Source organism: Hippocampus bargibanti, linkage group LG11, assembly GCF_051943395.1.
Source record: "Hippocampus bargibanti isolate YZ-2025 linkage group LG11, ASM5194339v1, whole genome shotgun sequence".
NCBI classification, from domain to species: Eukaryota; Metazoa; Chordata; class Actinopteri; order Syngnathiformes; family Syngnathidae; genus Hippocampus; species Hippocampus bargibanti.
Window position 1 is genome coordinate 3139836 of NC_142744.1, and position 25629 is coordinate 3165464.

General features: G+C 38.1%; 4 protein-coding genes and 1 long non-coding RNA gene across 8 annotated transcripts; 2 read left to right on the forward strand and 3 right to left on the reverse strand.

Annotated features, from left to right (window-relative positions):
• Nucleotides 1-1356: 1356 nt before the first annotated feature.
• LOC148891154 (gamma-crystallin N-A-like) lies at nt 1357-7359 on the reverse strand. 2 transcript variants are annotated; one of them, XM_089007723.1, is made up of 4 exons: nt 7010-7359; nt 3302-3550; nt 1718-1863; nt 1357-1637 (listed from the first exon to the last, which is right to left on the reverse strand). In XM_089007723.1, exons 1-4 carry the CDS (start codon nt 7064-7066, stop codon nt 1502-1504), a joined length of 588 nt encoding a protein of 195 aa, XP_088863849.1. In that variant the 5' UTR covers nt 7067-7359; the 3' UTR covers nt 1357-1501. The 2 variants fall into 2 exon arrangements, with proteins under 2 accessions (XP_088863849.1, XP_088863850.1); XM_089007724.1 differs by lacking the exon at nt 7010-7359 and adding an exon at nt 4826-4905 and having other exon boundaries at nt 1358-1637.
• Nucleotides 3471-25563, forward strand: LOC148891155 (uncharacterized). Of its 3 annotated transcripts, none has more exons than XR_016116396.1 (4): nt 3471-3603; nt 12807-12876; nt 15435-15636; nt 21810-25563. It is a non-coding gene; the product is annotated as an uncharacterized LOC148891155 (long non-coding RNA). The 3 variants fall into 3 exon arrangements; XR_016116397.1 differs by lacking the exon at nt 3471-3603 and having other exon boundaries at nt 12720-12876; nt 21810-24551; nt 24651-25563; XR_016116395.1 differs by lacking the exon at nt 3471-3603 and having other exon boundaries at nt 12720-12876.
• On the forward strand, nt 6428-10247 carry ly97.3 (lymphocyte antigen 97, tandem duplicate 3). The gene is made up of 4 exons (XM_089007727.1): nt 6428-6504; nt 7886-7964; nt 9405-9527; nt 10100-10247. The coding sequence occupies exons 2-4, from the start codon at nt 7916-7918 to the stop codon at nt 10210-10212; spliced, it is 285 nt and encodes a 94-aa protein (XP_088863853.1). The 5' UTR covers nt 6428-6504; nt 7886-7915; the 3' UTR covers nt 10213-10247.
• LOC148891157 (uncharacterized) lies at nt 16285-20656 on the reverse strand. Its single transcript, XM_089007726.1, has 4 exons — nt 20592-20656; nt 19062-19134; nt 16455-16852; nt 16285-16380 (listed from the first exon to the last, which is right to left on the reverse strand). Exons 2-3 carry the CDS (start codon nt 19111-19113, stop codon nt 16494-16496), a joined length of 411 nt encoding a protein of 136 aa, XP_088863852.1. The 5' UTR covers nt 19114-19134; nt 20592-20656; the 3' UTR covers nt 16285-16380; nt 16455-16493.
• Nucleotides 18231-18966, reverse strand: LOC148891158 (uncharacterized). The gene is made up of 2 exons (XM_089008461.1): nt 18402-18966; nt 18231-18326 (listed from the first exon to the last, which is right to left on the reverse strand). The coding sequence occupies exons 1-2, from the start codon at nt 18953-18955 to the stop codon at nt 18233-18235; spliced, it is 648 nt and encodes a 215-aa protein (XP_088864587.1). The 5' UTR covers nt 18956-18966; the 3' UTR covers nt 18231-18232.
• Nucleotides 25564-25629: the final 66 nt, after the last annotated feature.

The following is a 25629-nucleotide window of genomic DNA, read 5'->3' on the forward strand; positions in this document are numbered from 1 at the left end:
CAAAAAAATGTTATAATGTTAATTATATTATGTACAATATATTATATTGTGTTATATTGCAACATATACGGTTGTACATCAACGGAAGCACCCTCAAATCATTTTGACGTGGTCATTTCAAAAGTAGTTCCCATGCTGAAAGTGTAAGCTGTGAGTGTGAGATGTTATGTTATGTTATGTTATGTTATGTATGTAGGTACGCTACAGTGACCTATATTCCACCGCGATTGTTTGTGTCCAGTGCATTTTTGTGAAGTACGTAATCGTTTTTTCGTGGGATTTTCCAAGCTATGCATTTTATGATGACGTATTACACATTTCCCTCCATGCCGGTTCTTGAAATTTCCGAAGACGGCAACGAGAAACGGGGTGAAAAAAAAAGATTACGAAAGTTTACGCTCTTTTTGCTGACAATACAGTTTATAGAGATTTGTAAGGTGTATTTTTATAACTCATAGAAGTGGTAGAATATATATTTTTATCCATACCTGCCAGGTTTCAAGCAACAAGAAGCATTAGCATATATATTTCTAGAGCTCGCAATTTTCTTTCCTAGTATTCAGTGACAGCCATTTTTAATTTCTGACAAAAATCAACCTGCATTCGATCGCTGATATTTGCTCATTTATATTTTGAATATTATCTTGTGTTTTCTGTCCTTGTTTAGAATTTCAAAAGCTCTCCAATGGTACCTTACTCGTTAAGATCTGGCAAAAATTAAGAAAGTTAAGATCGTTTAAACCTTAATAAAGAATTCGGTCACAGATTTTCATTGTTTTAACTGGCAGAAATTACATGCAGAAAATCCCCTCATATTTCGAAAGTTAAAAATGCCATTATTTCCTTATTATTTGTCATGGAACAATAATCTATCCATCATTAGAAATCTATTTAAATGCACTTTAATATGGTACAGTAAAGTCTCGTTATATCGATATCGGATATATCGATAGTCCCGGTTATATCGATACTATTTCTATGCACGCACGGAGAAAATTACATGCAAACAGGGTCGGATATATCGATAGTCCCGGTTATATCGATATTTTTTCGGACTCCCCTGAATATCGATATAACGAGACTTTACTGTATTAGAAAATGTGTGATGAATTATTATTGAAATATTTTGTCACATGCCCAATGTATGTATAATGTAGATTAAATATTATAATAAAATACTTGAAAATAAATGAAAATCTGTGTTATGGGAATAAGTCTAAATCACGTGCAGATATGAGTGAAAAACAGCCTGTAAAATGGTCAAACCATCTTTTTTTCGTGATTTGACGTGAAACTATTTTCTAACGTAATATACGTTCTGGTTTGCTTTGTAAAAGTTAAGAATCACCACAAACTTGCCCACAATTATAAGATGGTAACTGTGCTTTATTTGTGTCATTTGAACAAGACAGTACAAAAAAGAAGCGGCAAGTGTGTGGTATGTTCCGTCAGCCTTTTGTGCTTTCCAGCCAGACATCCGTGGATAGCTTCTGAGTCCCAACTAGAAGTAGTTGGCGACCCTGCGAGCAGATTGGATCTTGGGATTGTCCGCCTGCCATTCGGTGTGGCTGCAGTAGCTTCCTCGTTCCACCACGTACATGCGACCACGGTAATTTGGCTCCTCGTACAGCACCCAGCTGGAAAGATGAATCGAACATGATTATTTTTCTATTTTCATTGAAAGGGAGAAGAACATAAGAGCCTGTATTTTACGTACGCTCCATCGCCGTATACTTTGAGGGACTTGATGCAGCTCTTCGTCAAGCCTCTGGTTTGCAGCAAGGGGCAGTCTTCACTGAGCTCAACGTACTGGCCGCTGAAGTTGTCACCGTCAAAAACCTCCAGTCTGTAGTGCTCACCGTGCTGAGGAGAAAGCGCAAGTCATGAGGTACAAATATTTTGTCGTTGGACTGAAGTGGATTATTGGAGTTTATCTGCACTTAAGTACAGTAAAGTCTCGTTATATCGATATTCAAGGGAGTCCGAAAAAATATCGATATAACCGGGACTATCGATATATCCGACCCTGTTTGCATGTAATTTTCTCCGTGCGTGCATAGAAATAGTATCGATATAACCGGGACTATCGATATATCCGATATCGATGTAACAAGACTTTACTGTATATTGTTTTAAGGCGACTTTTTAGTTTTAGCACCCAAATGAAAAGCGATATATTTATTTTCAAGCCATTCGTTTATTAAAATAGCCTCTTAATGTCTTACGATGTAAAATGATGGATGCAATTAGAGGTAAAGTCAATCATTGAAAGAGCAAAAATCCAAAACTATTAACATGAGGATGCAACTGGTTTCGATAATAATAATAATAATAATAATAATAATAATAATAATAATAATAATAATAATAATAATAAATTTCATTTATAAGCGTCTTTCAACACTCTCAAGGTCACTTTACAGTCACAGGATAAATTTTTCTGTAGGTGAGCAGCAGCAGCAGCCGCATGCTTCGACGTTCACTCAACCCCGATGTAAGTCAAATAGATAGCAAGCTAGCTAGGAAAAGATATTCATCCAATACTTAATTTTAAATCATTTGTTCAATGTTGTTGGCTGTCATAAGAATACTACATATTATTTATTATTATTTTTTTGTTTTTGTCTTACTTTGTAACTTCCGGGTTGACTGAACGCTGGCGCGTGTGGCTGCCGCTGCTCACCCGTAACAAAAATATCCTGTGACTATAAAGTGTCCTTGAGAGTTTTGATAGGCGCTTATAAATGAAATGTATTATTATTATTATTATTATTATTATTATTATTATTATATGATTATCTCATTCACTGCCAGACGATGTGAAAAAATGTGTCCATTCCAGTGCCAGGGTTTTTGTCATTTTCACTCAAATTTCAAGACCCACAGAATATTGAGTTTTAGGACTACAGGAACATTCATTGGAACGTAAGAAACCGTCGACTCTCTTCTTTCATCAGAAAAAAATGAGTTGATTCCTAAGTTATATGGGTCTGGTGTTATCTGAGCGTGACATGGGGGCAGCTGTAAAAAAAATACAACACATACATATTGGTGTATAGAGCGCTTTAACAGCAGCTGAAGCTGCAACATAGCATTAACATGGACAAAAGGCAAATGCTGCCCCCTCATGGGAGGTCTGACCAGCGCTTTATCAACACCCCCATCCCCGCAAGAAAAAAAACAAAACCCGAACAAATTCGGGAATGGCTCTTCACGGCATACTTTTCAATTCCCGAATTGATTCTGCCATTCCGGAATTTATTTGGGTATGGCAGTGAATGAGTTACCATTGTCTACCTACCATTCTGATTGGCCGACAGGAACCCATATGGTCGTTATGGGCGCTCCATCGCTGGAATTCCGGATACTCGCCCCGCTCCAGGATGTACTGCTGGCCTTTGAAGTCGGGGTGGTCGAAACACACAAAGGCGCCGCTCTCCACTTTGACGGAGTTGACGCGATTGACCAGGCCACGTTCTTGGAAGTTGTCGCAGCTGCTTAAAACCTCCAGTTTGCGGCCCGTGAAGTTCTTGCCCTCATACAGGACGATCTGTCAACAGATGAAGGTCGACAGCGTTTCTTATAAGGAGGAGTTCCGGACTCGTAAGTCATTTTTTTTGCCTCTTTTTTGATATTCATAGTGATCTATTCACAATTCATGTTTTGAGAATTCACCTGTTGGTATTTTTCCTGAAGAATCAGTGAAAAACTGAGCAAAGTTACTCCTCAAATGACGTTGTAAGACAAAAACATCATCATGCTTCCTTTTCCTGCCATTGTGATTTTAAAGGACAACCGACACCATTTATTTGTTTCCTAACTGACATCAGAAAAACGTTTTATAGCATCTAAAATACCCAAAACACGCAGACTGATATTTTTAGTCAAATGCAAAACACCAATAAAAATTAAGTAAAGTGTCCCAAAAGTACTTCAAAATGACTTCCGAGATGCAGAGTTTCAGAAGGTCCCGCCCCCTTGTTCGTGATGTCACGCCATGACGTCTTGCCTTGCTTGAGAATCAAAACAATGGCTTCAGATTCGGTGAAGATGCTTTCTTGTTACTCATCCAGTTATGAATATGATTCAAATAGTTCTGAAGAGGAAAGCATAAATGTTTGCAATCGATTAAAGAAGTCCTTCCGTATCAATTCGAGCCGTCTGGACTCCAATGTAGCGTCCCAGAAAATGCACAAGATGGCGCCCAAGCTCCGTTGGAAATGGGCTGAATTGTCTGCTGGGAATTTGTGTCAACTAGTATCAAATAGTAGTCTTGGTACAACACACAACGATTCACCGTTGCGTTATTTATGTGTGTTCCTTCTAATTTCGCCATCAACACGGATCAACGCGATGTTTTCAGACCAAACAAAGTACCCAAAATGCATTGTGTGTCGCTTTCTCGATCAGGGGCGTTGCAGACGTGACGTCACGTCAGGCATCGTCATCAATTCGAAAACAAGAAGACAAGTCTTAAAACGTAAAATATAGCTATATGCGGTGGAATCTTATTAAAATACGCTCAGTAGAAGTCATTTGAAGTGATTTTACAAATTATGGACACAACTTGTCCGGAGGAGTCGGTTGTCCTTTAAGCTAACACAAAGTTTATTAGTTCTGTGAAATTAATCCAATTCACCAATTACTAGTCACTGAAAGAAACTATTTTTGTGCCCTAAAATGCCACTACATTAACATACAATTTACAGAAACGTTTAAAAGACTGAAATCCGTAAGGTGTTTGTACTAGCTTGATATGCTACTACACATTAGACCGTTTAATAATGCAAGACCTTTCGAATGGCCTCCTCCGCCCCTCACTCACCTTTCCTGAGCTCTGAGACATTTTCTCCAGTTGTGGCTGTTCCAAAACCCCACCACGAGCCTGGCCATGGTGATATATACAAACGCACAACAATGGCGGGTTTAAACATTTTGCCACATGGGCACTTTCTCTTACATTGTGCCACTGCTGAGATGGGACTTTGGTTCACAAAAGAGCCAGTGGGGTTATTTTCAGAAACAACGGCATTGACACATTTTTGCCACCTGGGGAGCTTTCATTCAGCCTCGAATGTTGTGGAGTTTATTTATGAATGGGTGGGAAAAAAACCTTGCTGTCATTCTGCATCCGCACACAAGGACAAAATGTGGAATCTTTTGTCATTTGGGGTCATCGTTTACATTATTCGAAAATCAGTACCAAAATGACATCACTTCCCATAAAAAGATCTGTACATAGTACAAATATAAAAAAAGCATATACAGTAAAGTCTCGTTATATCGATATTCAAGGGAGTCCGAAAAAATATCGATATAACCAGGACTATCGATATATCCGACCCTGTTTGCATGTAATTTTCTCTGTGCGTGCATAGAAATAGTATCGATATAACCGGGACTATCGATATATCCGATATCGATATAACGAGACTTTACTGTAACTGTATTGAGTCAACATAAGGTGGCTATGCGTCTCTCAGTCGTACAGGAGTGGTCCATCGATGAAAAGGTTTCTTCAGCCGTCATCTGTACTTCTTTGAAAATTTTGGACGTTTCGCTTCTTATCCAAGAGGCTTCGTCAGCGAACGTCTACGTAACCGACTTTCTTAGGCAACATAGACTTAGTTATGCTGATGAGGTGATACCAGATCAGATGGGGCAATCAGGTCAGTCGTAGACCCCATACTCAGGCAGGACAATAGAAGTAATCAGTCAGGACAATAGAAGTAATCAGTGTCGGGAGTAGTCCTCTGCTCCCCCCCACCCTGAGAGCAGGGGACCAATCATAGCCTGGCACCGCCACGTCTGGACAGTAGGGATATATATATATATATATATATATATATATATATATATATATATATATATATATATATATATATATATATATATATATATATATATATATATATATATATATATATAGGGCCGAAACTACCAGCAAAAGATTTTAGTTCGTTGACGAAGCCTCTTGGATAAAAAGCGAAACGTCCGACACCTTCAAAGAAGTACAGATGACGGCTGAAGAAACCTTTTCATAAGGTGGCTATGCTATTTACAATGCAATTAAGAAGCCTGACAGCAGTCTGTAGGTACGAGCGGCAGGATCTCTCCTTCATGCTGTGCGGGTGTAACGGTCTCTGGCTTAAGGAGCTACCCAGTTTTCTCAGGGTGGGTGGGAAGGGCTTTCCATCTTAGCTTTTAGTTTAGCTAGCGCCCATCTGTTGCCCATCTCCTCAAGAGAGTCCAGCGAGCATCCCAGGACAGAACTGGCCCACATGACCGGGCGCTCCAGTTTTTTTTTTTTTTTTTTTTTTTTTACGATGCTGCCTGACTTGCGCAAGGCGGCACGCCAGCATCGATCCCTGACCGCGGCTGAGCGTACGTCGGCATGGACGGATGACCCAGTCGGGTTAAACCAATATGCACGACTATAAAAGGAGACGGCGGCAAATGAGCAAACTCATTACTTTCACGTACAGAGACCTATAAATTTGCAAGGTATGTATATTTTAAAGGTACTTGAGAGTTCATTTTTCATGGGAAATACTTCAATTTGACTTGTTTTTAAGCTAATGTTTCACTATTTTGTAAAAAAAAAAAAAATGGTTGTAATGAGTGTTTTAACTAGAAAAACGTCACTCTATAGAGATACATTGCTAATTGAGACAGACATCTCAACTCTTCTCAGAGCTCATCAGTACAGCACTGATATTTAACATTCTTTGTCAATGATAATGAATACAGTGAGACCTCAGTTTACGAACTTAATTGGTTCCCAGTAAGTGTGTGTAAGGCAAACGGTTTGTCTGCCAAACATTTTTTTTCCCATAATAAACCATTAAAAACAATAAGAATCCGTTCCCAGGTCCCCATAAAACGTAATTTTCTACTGAATAAGCCTTAAAATCACACAAAATATACCTTATTTTATGCATAATAAATGTGCCATTGGATTGTAATTAAAGGAATAAACTGTACTGTATCATAAAGCTGTTTTATTTACCTTTGTGATGGTTGTTGCTGTAGTTGCCTCTTGATGATATCCGCGTAAAGTTGCCATGCTTTCTCGGCGATAATACCTTCACACACTGTCCCCTGCTAGCTGCTTTTCATTAATCCAAATCAACAGAAGTTTTTCAACATCTTCTATTGCCTGCGACCGTTGCTTAGACAACACAAAGACCCTTAGCCACGTGTAGCAATGGTCGACTTAGCATACTGGTACTGCGACGCTAAGTCACACAAACACACACCTCGTTCGTGTTTTTTGATGATCTTCTTCTGCTCTCTCCTCGACCATAATTTTGTTTTGTGTCCTCTTCGTCTCAACACTAGCCTGTGGTGGGGTCTTTTTCGCTCCCAAAAAAGCAAAAGTACTCCACTCGTTAACAAACCACGTATGCGCTCAGAGAAAAGGTGTGTGGAAAAGTAGTCCGGTAGCCACCGTGGCGCTGTTCGACCATGTGGTTTGGTGTTCCTCCGCCAAAAACTAGTCCGCCAGGCATTGTGGTGCTCCGTGTGTTTCCCAAAAACTAGTTTGTATGCCCAGATTGTATTCTCGTGAATTTATTGTTCATAAGGCGAAAAATTTGTTGGCTAAAGTGTTCGTAAGCCGAGGTATCACTATTGTGAAATCGTCTGTCTGCAGGTTTCTGCACTGCGTTCAATCCATTGTCTTAAGTGATTATAACGCAGTAGCACATATGCTATTTGATATTAGCATTATGCTAGCAGATTAAGTTTAGCTCATCTTTTTAAGTAAATTTGACAGTCTGCTTTGAGATTGAAATATGTGAGTTTGTCATTTTCATACTACTACCAAGATTGACATGTAGGAAGGAAGCCTGTAACATTCAAAGATCTACTTGCTCTGTCGCAGGCTGTGCTGTGGTCTCGGCAATACGTCACAATGAAATTGTTGCTGTTAGCTTTGAGTGTTACGCTGCTTTTTGCCGCAGGTGAGTCATTCTCCACTTATATTTTAATTGACGAAAAATAAAAAAAGTCCTGTCACTGGTGGTTTAGTGGTGTCCAACTACGCGCCACAACCCTGTTCAGGATGGGCAGTGTTGAAAATGTATGAAAGGAAAAAAAGGCCAATGTCTCTGTTTATTTTATGCACTGTACACATTTCACAACCATTGGAAAAGCAGAAATCATCGATTTTACAGAATGTTGAGGCCATTCTTGCCTCCCTGTACTTGTCAATGACTTTTTCAAAACATGGCTGCTGTCGCATATAGTTTTAAAAAAAATGTAATAAATACAGTTGACAATTATTTGAATTGGATGTTCCACGATGTCATGTCACTTTTTCCAAATTCAGTGATACCTCGGTTTACGAACCCATTGGCTTACGAACTTTTCGGTTTACGAACGTTAAATATATGAAAATTTTTTATACGAACTTTTTTCGGGATACACACGGAGCTGCCTCGTTCGCGAACGAGCCTGTTCTTCTAACAACAAAACGGCAGCCGACTGTTCTTGTCCTCTATTCCCCGCCCCCAGTCTTCGGTTAAAGCCACGTGATTGGTCAAGAACGCAGCAGTGAGGAGGGATGGGGTTGACAGAGAGTGAAGCCGTTCTCCAAAAAGAAAATGGTCGCCGACTTTTTTTGTCCTCTATTCCCCGCCCCCAGTCTTCGGTTAAAGCCACGTGATTGGTCAAGAACGCAGCAGTGAGGGAAGGTGGTTCAAATATTAAAGATACAGGCAGAGAATGAGTTAATTTGGAAATTTGACTCATTTCAACTTTGATAGTTCAAAGGCAAAGTGTAGACTGCAAGGTTAAAATATCCCATCAATCAGACTCCACAAACAACCCGCACAAGCCATCTATACACTTGATGCAAAAAGCTATCAACCCAGCTAAACAGAACACAATTGATGAGGAACTAGATAAAATTATCACAGAGAAAGCACCTAGAAGTGATAATTACTCAAGATGGTGAAAGAAGAAGGTTACATTACAAGTGTTTAATGCTAAGAAAACCGGCCACTCCATTCCATCAAGCCATCAACGACCATCACAAAGGTCAATAAAATGACTTTATTGTACAATAAAGTTTATTTCTTTAATTATAATACCATAGCACATTTATTATACATAAAATAAGGTATATTTTGTGTAGTTTTGAAAATTAGAAAGTAGAAAATTATGTTAAAATGAGATAATCCGTCCCCAGCCTGGGAACGGATTATTCTCATTTTAATGGTTTCACCATGGGAAATTAATTTTTGGGATACACACTTTTCGCCTTACACACTCTGTCTGGGAACCAATTAAGTTTGTAAGCCAAGGTATCACTGTCGTCTTCCTCAGACTTTAATCTTACATTTTCCCGAGGTGAGAATGTTTGGCTGATTGGAGTTCATTGTAGTGGTCTTTATTGCCAGGCGAAGCTCTCACCTGCCATCGCTGTGTGCCAGCTTCGGCTGGCGAGGATTGTGAGCTCACGGTGGAGACGTGTCAACCGGGGAAAGACGGCTGTGCCGCCGCTAAGTTCCAAAAGGAACCATGTGAGATTGGTCCAGTCCTTCACTCATTCGCTGCTATTCACGAATTTATTCGGGAATTGAAAATATGACGTAGAGCGACATTCCCGAATCTGTTCGGGTTTTAGTTTTTTTTGTGCTTGCGTGCCGATAAATCGCTGGACAGACCTCTGGCAAAGTTTTTTTTTTCTTTTCCACAAGGGGGCGGCATTTCCCCTTTTTTCATGTTAGCGCTTTGTTCTAGCTTCGACTGTTAAAGTGCTATACAAACCAATATTGTATTGTATTTTGTACAGCCGCCCCAATTTCAAGATCAGATAACTCCAGATCCATATAATTTAGGGATTAACTCTTTTTTTCTAATGGAAAACAGAGAGTCCTAAGGTTTTAAACACTGTATTGAATGTTTATGTAGTCCTAAAACTCAATATTCTCTGGGTCATGGAATTCGAGTGACAATGACAAAAACCCTGGCACTGGACAGGACACGTTTTTGTATATGTCTAGCAGTGAAAGGGTTAAGGATCATTTTTTTCCATCTGGATTTTTTTTCTGTTTGAAATTGAAATCGATTCTCTCCTGTCACACTCTTCCAGATGGCCATTACCAGAAGTGCATGGCCATGTCTGACTGTGAGATGCTCCAACTGAACAATTTCATCCGGATGAAGTGCTGTAACAATGATATGTGCAACAGTTTTGATGAATAAATTCATAAATAAAGTGCTCTTTGAATTGTCACAAACGTCCCCCCGCACTCATCAACTTTATTTTTTGCCAGCTCTCCAGGTCCTCAAGTGCAGGTCTCAGAGCGACTGCAATGTGGTAGCGCTAATGTCCTCTTTCTTTGGCTCTAAGCGCAACACTTATAAAGGGATGAATGAATGACATTTTGCTGACTTTCAATTTTAATTGATAAACTTCAAAACAACGGCTTAAAGTGGAAGGTTATACTGTAAACGTTAAAGGTTACACAGTGATACATTGTGTTACAAACCTAATTGGTTCCCAATTAAGTACTCCACTGGATATCAAACTACGTCTGCACTCGAAGACAGGTGGTGTCAAAAAACTAGTCCGCCAGCCACCGTGGCGCTGTGTGGTTTGGTTCGTCTGCCGAAAAGTAGTTCATATGCCAAGATTATATTCTCGCAAATTTAATGTTCATAAGGCGAAAAGTTCGTGAGCTAAAGCGTTCGTAAGCCAAGGTATCACTGTACTTGGCAATAAAGATGATTGTGATTCTTTAATCTCAACATTCCGACTTTAAAGTGAGGATTCTCACTTTAAAGTATGAATTCTGAGATAAAACTCCTGCTATCTTTCTATTTTATTTTCTTCCTTGGTCTTAATCCTTTTCTATACATTTTGACCTCATCAAATTCCCCATTTTAATCACTCTCTTTGTCATTACATTTATTTTCCACATGATGGCGCAGTGAAACAAATGAGGTCTCATGATGCATTGGCCAAAATGTTTTTCTCTTTGGATGGAAAGTTTCATTCCTTCGTGATACCTCATTTTGCCATCGCTACTGATTAATGACCTTTTTTTGTTGCTCCTCAAATATTTTATTTTATTTTTGCTCTGTCGTCCCTCATTTGTAAGTATCGAATTTTTCGGATTATACGTCGCTCCGGATTACAGGTCGCACCAGCCCAAAAATGCATAATTTGGACACACCTCCTTTTTGGTAACCCAGAACAGTCTTTTAAAAGAGTTATTCCGATAACTCTAGCACAAAGAACATGCTAACAAGTTAACCAAAATATCAGGTTTTACTCCAAATCACCAAATCCAAGGAAATCTTCATCCTTGGTGTCACTTTTAAATAACTCCCCCAACTCGGCAGGTAGCCACTTCCTCTTCTCCGGGCTCTTACGGTTTAATGTGAAAATAACATGTGAAATTATATACAGTAATAAAAAAAAGCATATATAAATCGCTCCGATTTATAAGTCGCACCCCTGACCAAACTATGAAAAAAACTGTGATTTATAATCCGAAAAATACGGTATTGATATTTTTTTTGCTGTTTAATCTTGCTCTCAATTCATTTGTAATTGGATATGCCATTTTGTTTACATTCTTACCTTTTGGAAACACTTTTTATCATGCATTGTTTTTCCTGGCTCTTTGTTTTCCCCGTTGGAGAACATCGAGAGTGTTCAGTTTGCATTCATAGCAAGAACCGGGAGGCAAAGTGATCTGCATGAATTTTATTGAGAGAAATCTGAAAGTGTGCATAACTTACACATGATTTCATCATGAAATCAAAGAGCCGATTGATCTCTTACTCTCATTCTGGATTGTAAAGAATGGAAAAATATAGATCATGCACATGCACAAGGGGCCCAAAAGGTTGCGGGGTCTCCGTGTCAAGTGATAAAAGTTGCTGTCATATTTACTTGTTGCAGTTGTCGCTTTGACAGCAACTTACTTTGTAAGTGGAAAATTTGCTTTTGTGACAAGCCCTAGCGCTCATGCATATCTGATTCTTAACACCTGCCAAAGAAAAAGGAAAAAAAAATATTAGTACAACATTGGATGTCAGACTTATTATTTTTTGGGGGGGTGGTGGGAATCCATTAAAGACACAAAAACATTTGTCTTCGCAATGAGACCTTGCACCTCAGCACTATGAGGCTTACAAGTCGCAACTGTGTCGCCTACGTCACCCCTATTCTTATATTATAATTATACGAAACTGAGTAAGGAAAAATTGCCTTTGATTCCAAGACAATGATAATAATAATAATAATAATAATAATACATTTCATTTATAAGCGCCTTTCAAAACTCTCAAGGTCACTTTACAGTCACTGGATATTTTTTTCTGCGGGTGAGCAGCGGCAGCCACACACACAAATCAAGACGATCATAAGAAGTAGAACACTAACGTGGGAGGGAACCAGTTGGGCTTACCCTGCAAATGCTTGGAAATGCGTCAAATGATGAAAATAATAATCTGACAAGTACACCCAAGGCGTTGTCAAGTGTTGATTTTGCTAATGATCTGGATATTTCAAAAAGACGCTTGGTGACAAAGGGCGGGCGCATCTTTCAAGGGACATTTTTCACATCGTAAAGCAGAAAGTGAGTGTTTAAATGCAATGTTTAAATAAGTGCGACCCCCCCCCCCCCCTCTGCCCGTTCATTCAGTCATTGAGTGCCAGAAAACGAAACCAAAGTCAAGTCAAGTTGCGCTTTAGGTGTGTGGATGTACTTTTCTCTATCTTGTTATGACCAGTTTTGCTTATTTATCGGTATTAATGTTATTGTGTAATTTAATTTGTGTCTTAGCGGCTGGTGTTGAACAACACAATGAAGTTGGTGCTCTTCGCTTTCAGCCTTTTGCTGCTCCTCGCCATCGGTGAGTGCCACAGATTAGATCTCGGCTGAAGCTAACGAAGCTAACTAGCAACTAAAGACAGTTTTCATTTCAAGAAATGTTGCGGTTTTTTTTAAGCAAAAATAATAAACCCAGTCAACGGTTTTACTCTGAAGTAAACGGGTTTATTTTTGACACTCTTGGCTTTTAATTGATTTGGGGGGGAAAAAAAGATCCGAGTGCTACGACGTTCTGGTTTCAGGCACCAAATGAGACAAAGGTCAAGCTAACTTCAAAATAAAATCTTAACAACCAATAAATGAACATCACAGTATTTTTTTACTTCAAAGTAAAATCTTAATAACCAACATATGGACATTACTGTTGTTTTACTTCAAAATAAAATCATAGCAACCAATACATGGACATCACAGTTTGTTTGTTTGTTTGTTTTTTTTTTTTGTTTTTTTTTTTCCAAAATAAAATCTTAACAACCAATACACGGACATCACAGATTGTTTTACTTCAAAACTAAATCTTAGCAAGCAATACATGGACATCACAGTTTTTTTTTTCCTTCAAAATAAAATCTTAACAAACAATACATGGACATCATTGTTTTTTGTAGTTCAAAATAAAATCTTAACAACCAATACATGGACATCACTATTTTTTCTCACTTCAAAATAAAATCTTAACAAGCTATATATGGACATCACTGTTTTTTTTTTTTTTTACTTCAAAATAAAATCTTAGCAAACAATACATGGACATCACTGTTTTTTTTCCTTCAAAATAAAACCTTAACAACCAATACATAGACAATACTGTTTCTTTACTTCAAAATAAAATGGTAACAAGCCATACACTGTACATGGACATCACTGTTTTATTGAACTTCAAAATAAAATCTTAACAATCAATACATGGACATCACTGTTTTTTTCTCACTTCAAAATAAAATCTTAACAAGCTATATATGGACATCACTGTTTTTTTTTTACTTCAAAATAAAATCTTAGCAACCAATACATGGACAGCACTGTTTTTTTCCTTCAAAATATAACCTTAACAACCAATACATAGACAATACTGTTTCTTTACTTCAAAATAAAATGGTAACAAGCCATACACTGTACATGGACATCACTGTTTTATTTAACTTCAAAATAAAATCTTAACAATCAATACATTGACATCACTGTTTTTTTTTTGTTAGTTCAAAATAAAATCTTAACAACCAATACATGGACATCACTATTTTTTCTCACTTCAAAATAAAATCTTAACAAGCTATATATGGACATCACTGTTTTTTTTTTTACTTCAAAATAAAATCTTAGCAACCAATACATGGACATCACTGTTTTTTTCCTTCAAAATAAAACCTTAACAACCAATACATAGACAATACTGTTTCTTTATTTCAAAATAAAATGGTAACAAGCCATACACTGTACATGGACATCACTGTTTTATTTAACTTCAAAATAAAATCTTAACAATCAATACATTGACATCACTGTTTTTTTTTTGTTAGTTCAAAATAAAATCTTAACAACCAATACATGGACATCACCGTTTTTTTCTCACTTCAAAATAAAATCTTAACAAGCTATATATGGACATCACTGTTTTTTTTTTTACTTCAAAATAAAATCTTAGCAACCAATACATGGACATCACTGTTTTTTTTCCTTCAAAATATAACCTTAACAACCAATACATAGACAATACTGTTTCTTTACTTCAAAATAAAATGGTAACAAGCCATACACTGTACATGGACATCACTGTTTTATTTAACTTCAAAATAAAATCTTAACAATCAATACATTGACATCACTGTTTTTTTTTTGTTAGTTCAAAATAAAATCTTAACAACCAATACATGGACATCACTATTTTTTCTCACTTCAAAATAAAATCTTAACAAGCTATATATGGACATCACTGTTTTTTTTTTTTACTTCAAAATAAAATCTTAGCAACCAATACATGGACATCACTGTTTTTTTCCTTCAAAATAAAACCTTAACAACCAATACATAGACAATACTGTTTCTTTACTTCAAAATAAAATGGTAACAAGCCATACACTGTACATGGACATCACTGTTTTATTTAACTTCAAAATAAAATCTTAACAATCAATACATTGACATCGCTGTTTTTTTTTTAATTCAAAATAAAATTTTAACCCGCAATATATTGACACCATATTTTTTTTAATCAAGTTGATTTATGTGCAAAATATGTACACGATATCGATATTACCATTTTGTTTTCAAATCCCTTTTTGTTGATTATCTTTGAGGGAAAGCCCACGGCGACACACTTAGCATAGATCAATGCGGAAGCAGCCGTTCGACTGCAGTAAAAGGGAAATAAAAGTATATTGACTCAGCATGAAATATGTTTGAATGTTTTACGGTGTTGACTGATTTTCTGTAAGAAAAGCTTTTATCTTTGAATGCAGCAATGGTTTTTTTGGGGGGGAAGTTGTATTTTTTTAGCCTACACAATTGACCCAACGATAATGCCCTGCCAATTGAGTAATGCTATTGCTAACATCTTTATATTTTCTTGTTGTTCTTCAGGCACCAGTGATGTTTTCACCATCAGTCACAAAAATATCAATGATGGCTCCCCGATCATTCGTCAGTTGACGCTGGCCGAGCCTGATCTGATTGGCCAACACGGTGTGGTCCTTTGTCCCCGTCTGGCTGTTCGGACGGCCGGCAGAATGTCACGGTTCTTCCGCATTCTTAATTGAGACGATGACAGAGGCGTCATACTCCAGTGAGTATTCTTCTTTGACGCCTTCACAATAAGTTCTGCGGGCCACGCCATCCAATAAGTGCAGTTTGCATCCCGAGGAATTATAAATGCGCAATAAAATCAACATCAGAATCGATTTGTATTTTATTTTTGTGAGAGGGGGAGGATTCAGTTGTGTCCTGTGCATTATATTTCATTAAAACAATTAATAATAATAATACTACAGTGATACCTTGGCTTACGAACTTAATTGGTTCCCAGACAGAGTTTGTAAGGCGAAAAGTGTGTATCCCAAAAATTAATTTCCCATATGAAACCATTAAAGTGAAAATAATCCGTTCCCAGGTCCCCATAAAACATTATTTTCTACTTTGTAATTTTCTAAGCCTTAAAACTACACAAAATATACCTTATTTGATGTATATTAAGTGTGCTATGGTATAAGATCATTTCAAAATGTTTTTTTTTTTTTTACATCTTTGTGTTATTCGTTATTCCAATTGTATTTTATTTTTTGCATTTTTCATTTTAAAAAAGTACCAACGTATTTTCTGGAATATACGGGGCACCTTCGATGAATGACATATTTAAAAACATTTTACATCATATTGATCTTCACTCATCCCTACAATTGCCCCCCCCCCACCCCACAAAAAAAAGAACTCCAAATATTCCTTTTTTTTTATTGCTTTTTGAAATGCTCTGCAAAACAACTTAAGGACATCAAGGTCCCCGATGATCCTTGGATGCACTCTGGTTTGACTCCTGTCAAAGAAAGCAGAAGAATTTCCAAACTTCCATCACGTTGTAAATACACACATTCAAAGGAAAATACTGACTCGACTTGGAGTGCATCTGCCTCATGATCATGGTGGTGCTTATCCCAAACGGTTGAGATCATGGTGATGGTCATGGTGGAGGTCGTGATGATGGTCAGGGCGGAGGTCATGATGGTGGCCATGGTGGAGGTCATGATGATGGTCAGGGCGGAGGTCATGATGGTGGCCATGGTGGAGGTCATGATGGTGGCCATGGTGGAGGTCATGATGATGGTCAGGGCGGAGGTCATGATGGTGGCCATGGTGGAGGTCATGATGGTGGCCATGGTGGAGGTCATGATGATGGTCAGGGCGGAGGTCATGATGATGGTCAGGGCGGAGGTCATGATGATGGTCAGGGCGGAGGTCATGATGATGGTCAGGGCGGAGGTCGTGATGATGGTCAGGGTGTTCGGCACCTGCTCCTCATAAAAAATAAAAACACCGGAAACCAGAATCAGTCAGATGAACGGAAGTCATTGGGATTCTTGTAAAAGATTGACAACTTTACCTGCGACGAGCACCAGGGCCACGGTGAAAGCCAAGATCATCATCATCTTCATTGTGATGGTCCACACAGCAGTCTGGGAGAGACGGAACATAAATATGTGAAGATATTTGCACCAATGCGTCGTTATTTTCATTTTTCGCCAAATTCAAACAAATCCATTTTAGACAACCAATAGTTTTGAATAGGGACTACTCCTGTGATTAGATTAGAATCATAAAGGCGAGAGGTCAAGTCTAAAAATGCATAAATGAAAACTAAAACAACTAACACAACTAACAACTAAAACAGTTACAGTTCAAAAATAAAGCAAAACGGTCTAAATTGTTTTTCGGTTCTATGTGAAATCAGAGCTGCAGTATCTTCCACATGATGTCGTGTCAACTTACCTTGACGAGTTGTCTTGATGGGGTTTCTGCCAGTCGGTGAATGAAAAGCGTTCGTGGCTGGTCACTCTTTTATAATAAGCGCATGTTGATTCTCCTGGCACTCTTGTAAACTTTATTATCTTGTGCAAATATGTTACATAAATTTGGAATAATTACCATGTTTGGAACTACCTGATCAGTTTGTTCTGGGTGGAGGATGCTTAAATTTGACTCGTAATGTATGAGTGCTTATTCCATTCGTTTTTGTGCTCAGAAAAACATGCTTAAAACCTAAAATGTTTTCCTTGATATAAAATATGATGTTTTTCAAATAAAGTGCTCTCAAGGACACAGTCACAGACAAGCATAGATACAATAATTAATAGAAACAGGAGATAAAGATGGCACGGAAAATGCAATTTGAAATAGGTGGATTTTGAGATTTGGGATTTGAAGGTGGGAAAAGAATCAATATTACGAATGTTGGGAGGAAGTGAGTTCCAGAGTTTGGGGGCAGAGCGGCTGAAAGCTCTGTCCCCCATCGTGCTGAGACGGGCAGGGGGCACACAGAGGTGGAGGGAGGAAGATGATCTGAGGGAATGAGAGGGAAGAGAAATTTGAAAAAAGGTCAGAAGGGTATGGGGGGGGGCAAGGTTATGGATAAGTCAAGTCAGACTTGAACATAAAATAATTCAAATCATTTCAAAATGTGGTGTTTTTTTTTTACATGTTTGTGTTATTCGTTATTTCAATTGTATTTTTTTTTTGGTTGCATTTTTCATTTTAAAAAAGTACCAACGTATTTTCTGGAATATACGGGGCACCTTCAATGAATGACATATTTAAAAACATTTTACATCATATTGATCTTCACTCGTCCCTACAATTGGCCCCCTCCCCCCCAAAAAAAAGAACTCCAAATATTAAATTTTTTTTATTGCTTTTTGAAATGCTCTGCAAAACAACTTATGGACATCAAGGTCCCCGATGATCCTTGGATGCACTCTGGTTTGACTCCTGTCAAAGAAAGCAAAGGAATTTTCAAACTTCCAATCACGTTGTAAATACACACATGAAAAGGAAAATACTGACTCGACTTGGAGTGCATCTGCCTCATGATCATGGTGGTGCTTATCCCAAACGGTTGACATCATGGTGATGGTCATGGTGGAGATCATGATGATGGTCATGGTGGAGATCATGATGATGGTCATGGTGGAGGTCATGATGATGGTCATGGTGGAGATCATGATGATGGTCATGGTGGAGATCATGATGATGGTCATGGTGGAGGTCATGATGATGGCCATCGTGGAGGTCATGATGGTGGTCATGGTGGAGATCATGATGATGGTCATGGTGGAGATCATGATGATGGTCATGGTGGAGGTCATGATGATGGTCATGGTGGAGATCATGATGATGGTCATGGTGGAGATCATGATGATGGTCATGGTGTAGGTCATGATGATGGTCATGGTGGAGATCATGATGATGGTCATGGTGGAGATCATGATGATGGTCATGGTGGAGATCGTGATGATGGCCATCGTGGAGGTCATGATGGTGGTCATGGTGGAGGTCATGATGATGGCCATCGTGGAGGTCATGATGATGGCCATCGTGGAGGTCGTGGTGGTGGTCATGGTGTTCGGCACCTGCTCCTCATAAAAAAAAAAAAAACACCGGAAACCAGAATCAGTCAGATGAACGGAAGTCATTGGGATTCTTGTAAAGGATTGACAGCTTTACCTGCGACGAGCACCAGGGCCACGGTGAAAGCCAAGATCATCATCATCTTCATTGTGATGGTCGACACAGCAGTCTGGGGGAGACAGAACACAAATGTGTGAAGATATTTGCACCAATGCGTCGTTATTTCCGTTTTTGCCAAATTCAAACAAATCCATTTTAGACAGTGGTGGGCCGTCAGAGCCAGCAAGGCCTTCTCTGCTGGCCTAACATAATCAGACATCATTATCATAATTATAATAAAAGTCAATTTCATTAAAAAAGTATTTTTTTCTAAATATATATATAATTATTCTACATACTGTTTTCTTGATGTTATATTATATCCATTTGGTTATGCTCCTTTCAGTGTTGTAGTTTTAGGTCAGAGTTTTTAATCCAATCAGAATTCAGCTAGCTTGTGTCGCCAGGCTGTATGAAATCTGACCGACGCCTTCAGAATCAACAGTGAGGGCGTCTGTGCGCTGTACATGAACGGGCACATGTACTTGATATATAGTTTCGATAGCCAATCAGATCACGAGTTGGCACAGTAAGACCAGCTAGAGGGCCTCGCGTTGAACATGACGTACGCGTCCTGTGATTGGATACTCACTTTACCTCAGCCTTCAGCCCAGAAACCCGGAAACTTTAGCAGAAAAACCAAGTATACCTACTCGCTTTTTTAACCCACAATGGCTGAAGTAGAGGACAACTCAGATTTGGTAGCAGATATACTCGCAAGGCCCATTCTCAAGACGGACCTTTCGGGAGAAGCTAGACCTTGTAAGAGGAGGCCGGCCGACCCCCGAGCTAGCTAACCTGTCCCAGGCGGGGAAAGGGTTTGTCCGCCATTTCCATTCGAGCAAATATGAGCGGTATCCCTGGCTTACGGCTTCCGATAAGCGCTGCAAATTGTTCCGCTGGGAATGCCTTTTGTTCGGAAAGGATCGAACGAAGTCATTGAAGTCTTCTTGAGGAAAGAAAGGAGAATGGATTTTGTATTTAAATAAGTGTTTTGGAGGACAACCGTTTTGGTGAGTGCAAACATTTTTATGACTTCATAAAACTTTGTGGACAAATGATTTTAAATTGCCTTTTATTTTTAAGTGTTTGCAGTATCACGTATAGTGACAAGTTCTAATTGCTGATGCAGATTTATTGATGTGTAATTGCTCCGGAAAATAGCCTGTGTTGTAGACGATTAAGGTGATGCCACGCCCAGTACCGTGTGCGTGTGCTTTTGTAAATGATATTTCCAGCCGTTGTGTCATAAATTATGGTATTACGAGGGATATTTGTTCAAGTCGGACTAAGCAGGATTTCACTGAAGGCCTTGGTGTGAAATGTACGGACCGCCACTGATAGTTTTGAATAGGGACTACTCCTGTGGTTAGATTACAATCATAAAGGCGAGAGGTCAAGTCTAAAAATGGATTAATGAAAACTAAAACAACAACAACAACAAAAAGATAGTTACAGCTCAAAAATAAAGCAAAATGGGCCGGATCAGAGCTGCAGTATCTTCCACATGATGTCATGTCAACTTACCTTGACGAGTTGTCTTGATGGAGTTTCTGCAAGTCGGTGAATGAAAAGCGTTTGTGGCTGGTCACTCTTTTATAGTAAGCGTATGTTGATTCTCCTGACACTCTTGTAAACGTTGTTATCTTGTGCAAATATGTTACATACATACATTTGGAATCATTACCATGTTTGGAACGACGTGATCAGTTTGTTCTGGGTGGAGGATGCTTAAATTGGACTCGTAATGTATGGGCGCTTATTCCATTCATGTTTTATGCTTAGAAAAACATGCTTAAAACGTAAAATGTTTTCCTTGTTATAAAATATGATATTTTTCACGCAGAAAATGGCTTGTAGGATTTTGGACATTTTTTCTCATTTTTGTATATTCCAGAACATTGGGAGTTTTAAAAAAAAAAAATAACACAAATATACATTTTCTAACATGTTCTTGTTTTATGCTTCCGTGCCCAAAATATTTTCAGAAGTGGATGTGATTCTAACAACAATATGATTTTTAATCTTTTAGCACAGGTGGGTGACCTAAACTACCGGTAGCTAGCGGGCTGGCCCAAGTCGATCACGGGGGGTGTCGAAGGGAAAATAAACAACCACAAACCATTTAATGTGGCTGCGTGCGTGTTATTCATATGATACAGTTTTGTAGTCGTGAATAAAACACGTTATTATCCTATCAATGTGACTTTTACTCAAATAATTTCAAAATAGACAACACCTTTAATATACGATGTTCCGTGACCCGTATCACCGGAAGTTGTTAGCGGCTCGCATTTTATAATAGCAGTTCGTGACTAACACTTTTACGGTATTTCATTTATAGTTATGGTTGTTTTCTGCCATAGTTTGTTTCGTGTACAATTCGCCTGTGGTAACGGCGAAGATTAACTTTAAAAAACACGGCATCTTTCAGATACGATGTTCCGTGACCCGTATCACCGGAAGTGGTTATCGGCTAGCATTTTACAATTGCAGTTTGTAACCAAGAGCTATTACGGTATTTCATTGATATTTATGATTGTTTTCCTTCATATTTTGTTTTATGTACAATTCACGTAGGTTAATTGCAAATAATTCGAATTTGGAATGCCGAAAGAAGCATTTTAAAACAAAATAAACGACGATGTTCCGTGACCCGTATCACCGGATGTTGTTAGCGGCTAGCACTTTGCTACCAGAGCTATTACCGCATTTCCTTTACAGCTATGTTTTTTTTCCCTTCAGAGTTTGTGTCATGCACACTTCACCGGGGGTAATGACGAATAATTCGAATCTGGAATGCCGGAAGAAGCATTTTAAAGCGGTACACGTGAGCCACGATGATTAACCCAGTGCGTGCCATGCCATCGTTACAGATCTCGACAAAGGTGGGCCTTGTCTTTGTTTTTTCCCCCATTTGTTTCAACCCTCCAGTGGTCTTCGGGACCGATAATGTGCTGAAATACCTTGATTGTCCCCAACTATAGAAAAATAGAAATGTCGTTTTTATTCAAATCTCCAATTAAGCTGTACAAAGAAAGGGACAAAGATAGTATTCAGGTCCAAGTGACCTGTAAAACAAGTCTAGTTGAAATTAAGGTCATAACGTTTTTTACACACCACAGAATGTCTCAAAACAATTAGTTGCACACGTAAACAAGACCGTAGCAGACACAAATCAGACAATATAGGTGACATTCTCGCAGATGGCAGAACTTTTGTGTGTTGTAAGGGGTGTGTATGAAAAATGAGGACAACAGGACGGTTAATATGAGAAAATTCACTTATACCTTTTCATTCATTGACCTCAACCCTCATGGCGTTTTTGTCGTGTACAAATATTACCTATTCATCCGATTAAGATAATTAGCTCATTAAAACCATGAGTTTGTCCTTGGTGGAGTCAGTTTTCTTTTGACGATTGATGGAATTACTTAAAAAGCCTTAACGAAGTAAAATTTGCAAGACCCTTTTTTTCTTTTTGCGACATGACAGACTAATATTAAATCCCTAAACCCTCACATGAAATATGATTAATTTGATCATATCACTTTTTTTGTGCCATTATTTTGTTCTTGGTATATTTGATTATTTCTTGAACATGTTGACATTTCCATTTATTGCTTTTCCACTTATGACATTTCCACTTATGACTACAGTAATGTAAACAAGTTACAGGCATTTTCTTGAAATTTGTATTTGGTTTTTAAATGTGTTCAAACATGTTTGTTCATTCATTTTTTTGTTAGAATATTCCTGAATATTTTATGCCTATTTCAAGAAATATATTCACACACACCCTCCCCAAACAAATCACTGAATATAAGCACATGACTATTTGTCTTTTTTTTTTTTAAATTGCTGCTCATTTCTTTTATTGGAATATCTACCCTACTGCCAACCGCCTAAAGGAAAGTACCGTATTTTCTGGAATATAAGGCTTCAATGAATGCCATATTTAAAAACCTTTTCCATTCATAAGGTGCACCGCATTATAAGTGTCACCTTCAACAAATGACATACAGTAAAGTCTCGTTATATCGATATTCTCGGGAGTCGGAAAAAATCTCGATATAACCGGACTATCGATATATCCGATCCTGCGGTATGTAAATTTTCTCCTTGCGTTCATAGAAATAGTATCGTAATAAGCAGTACTAGCGATATAACCGATATCGATATAACGAGACTTTACTGTATTTAAAAACCTTTTCCATGCATAAGGTGCACCGCATTATAAGAGTCACCTTCAACAAATGACATATTTAAAAACCTTTTTCATGCATAAGGTGCACCGCATTATAAGAGTCACCTTCAACAAATGACATATTTAAAAACCTTTTTCATACATAAGGTGCACCGCATTATAAGGGGCACCTTCAATAAATGACATATTTCAAAAAGGTTTTCCATACATAAGGCGCACCGGATTATGAGGTGCATGGTCATCTTTTGAAAAAATCTGCACCTTATATTCCACAAAATACCATACCTGTCAACTTATACGTTTTCCCCGTATTTTATACAGTTTTTCATTATTTTGAATTGTGTACGCCGTATAACAATTTTTATACGATTAAAAAAAATGTCTGCGGTGATCGAGTCTTTATCGATGAAGCATGATATGCGCATGCTGATTTTATATTTCCGTTTCCGTATTTGAAATCCGGCATTTGTGTTGCAATCGAGGAATCAACTAGTTATAACGTAGAAGTCAGCATGGGAGAACCGGCGAGTAAGAAGAGAAAAACTGTAGGATCGGGTCGCCACCAAAAAGAATGGGAGAGTCTCCAAGATGAATACGCTGGATGGATAAGATCGTCGACAAAAGGTCCTCAGTTTTCGTTCCGTGTAAAAAGGACGTAAAAGTTGCTGCAAGTGGATTTTACCATCTAAAGAGCCACTTTAAAACTGACCAAACATTTCGTATCTAGTGCTGATCTAGCGGCATCCCACAAAGTCACGAATACTGAAATTCTCTTCTGCCATTTTCTTTCTCTCCCAAAAAATGTACATAATTGCTTGGACAACCGACGCCTCCGCACAAGTTGTGTCCGTAATTTGTAAAATCACTTGAAATGACTTCTACTGAGCGTATTTTACAAAGATTCCACCGCATATAGCTATATTTTACCTTTTAAGACTTGCGCTGAATATTCAGGAAGTCTTGTTTTCAAGTTGGTGACGAGTCTGTACGTGACGTCACTAAAGGAATGCCCCTGACCAATGCATTTTGGGTACTTTGTTTGGTCTGAAAACTTTGTGTTGATGGCAAAATTAGAAGGAAAACACATAAATAACGCGATGGTGAATCGTTGTGCGTTGCACCAAGACTATTTGATTCTATTTGACACAAATTCCCAGCAGACAAATCAGCCCATGTCCAATGGAGCTTGGGCGCCATCTTGTGCATTTTCTGGGACGCTACATTGGAGTCCTGACGGCTCGAATTGATACGGGAGGACTTCTTTAATCGTTTGCAAACATGTATGCTTTCTTCTTCAGAACTATTTGAATCATATTCATAACTGGATGAGTAACAAGAAATCATCTTCTCCGAATTTGAAGCCATTGTTTTCATTCTAGAGCAAGGCAAAGATGTCCTGGCGTGACGTCGCGAACAAAGGGGGCGGGACCTTCTGAAACTCGCCATTTCCGGTATCATTTTGAAGTAGTTTTGGGACACTTTAACTCATTTTTATTGGTGTTTTGCAGTTGACTAAAAATATCAGCTTGCGTGTTTTGGGTATTTTTGATGCTATAAAACGTTTTTCTGATGTCAGTTAGGAAACAAAAAAAATAGTGTCGTTTGTCCTTTAAGTAAATAAAATAATGTAAACAAATTACCTTTTGTTTTATAAGTAAATAATTATGTGGCAGGTTGTGTTTGTAAGGTTTATTAAGGGGAATCATTAATAAGGGGAGCAAACGTAATACGCGATCATATGTATATATTTTTTTATCGCTGCGTACAGTCGATTATGAAAGCATAATGTGCTGTAAACTGCATTTCCACATTTTTTTTTAGCATTTCAAATAATGTACGGCGTACTACAACTTTGATACGGGAATTGTAATCATTTATAAGGGTAGCTATTAGCCAAGGTTGACAGGTATGAAATACGGTACCTTGTATTAGACCTTAGAGCGCACTTTTGGAAATTACAACATCAAGTTTGGTGGAATGATCGATGAAAATGAAAAAAAAAAACTAGAAAAAGAGCAGACAAGTGTTTTTTTTTAATACATAACCACTTTTGGTTTTAATGATTACAATCCAAAACATTTTGTACAACATTTTCAATTAAAAAAAAAAAAGGATGACATTTTTATTTTCTTTGCTTGTTTCTGTCTATTTGGCTGACACTGCTTAGATGGAAAGTAAAATAAACAAGAAGAATCATCCGCTTTTCTCTAATTACTATTGTCACAAACATACCATTGAAGGAGGCGGGGGGGCTTATTCTGGGGATTGTGATGAAATTCATCAGCGCCCCTCGTCTCGTTTAACGCCACCCAAAAAGGAAAACATGGATGACAATACTGATCATAATAGATTCCAGAG

Bases quoted from the DNA above. Each gene is read 5' to 3' on its own strand.
- LOC148891154 (XM_089007723.1), bottom strand. From the start codon at position 7,066: ATGGCAACTTTACGCGGATATCATCAAGAGGCAACTACAGCAACAACC. The intron at 3,551-7,009 runs GTAAATAAAACA...ATCTGTTGACAG, and splicing joins CAGCAACAACCATCACAAAG to ATCGTCCTGTATGAGGGCAA. The intron at 1,864-3,301 runs GTAGGTAGACAA...CTTTCTCCTCAG, and splicing joins CCTGTCGGCCAATCAGAATG to CACGGTGAGCACTACAGACT.
- ly97.3 (XM_089007727.1), top strand. From the start codon at position 7,916: ATGAAATTGTTGCTGTTAGCTTTGAGTGTTACGCTGCTTTTTGCCGCA. The intron at 7,965-9,404 runs GTGAGTCATTCT...CTTTATTGCCAG, and splicing joins TACGCTGCTTTTTGCCGCAG to GCGAAGCTCTCACCTGCCAT. The intron at 9,528-10,099 runs GTGAGATTGGTC...ACACTCTTCCAG, and splicing joins TAAGTTCCAAAAGGAACCAT to ATGGCCATTACCAGAAGTGC.
- LOC148891158 (XM_089008461.1), bottom strand. From the start codon at position 18,955: ATGACCACCACCACGACCTCCACGATGGCCATCATCATGACCTCCACG. The intron at 18,327-18,401 runs GTCAGTATTTTC...TTTCTTTGACAG, and splicing joins GCAGATGCACTCCAAGTCGA to GAGTCAAACCAGAGTGCATC.
- LOC148891157 (XM_089007726.1), bottom strand. From the start codon at position 19,113: ATGAAGATGATGATGATCTTGGCTTTCACCGTGGCCCTGGTGCTCGTC. The intron at 16,853-19,061 runs GTAAAGCTGTCA...TATGAGGAGCAG, and splicing joins GGCCCTGGTGCTCGTCGCAG to GTGCCGAACACCCTGACCAT.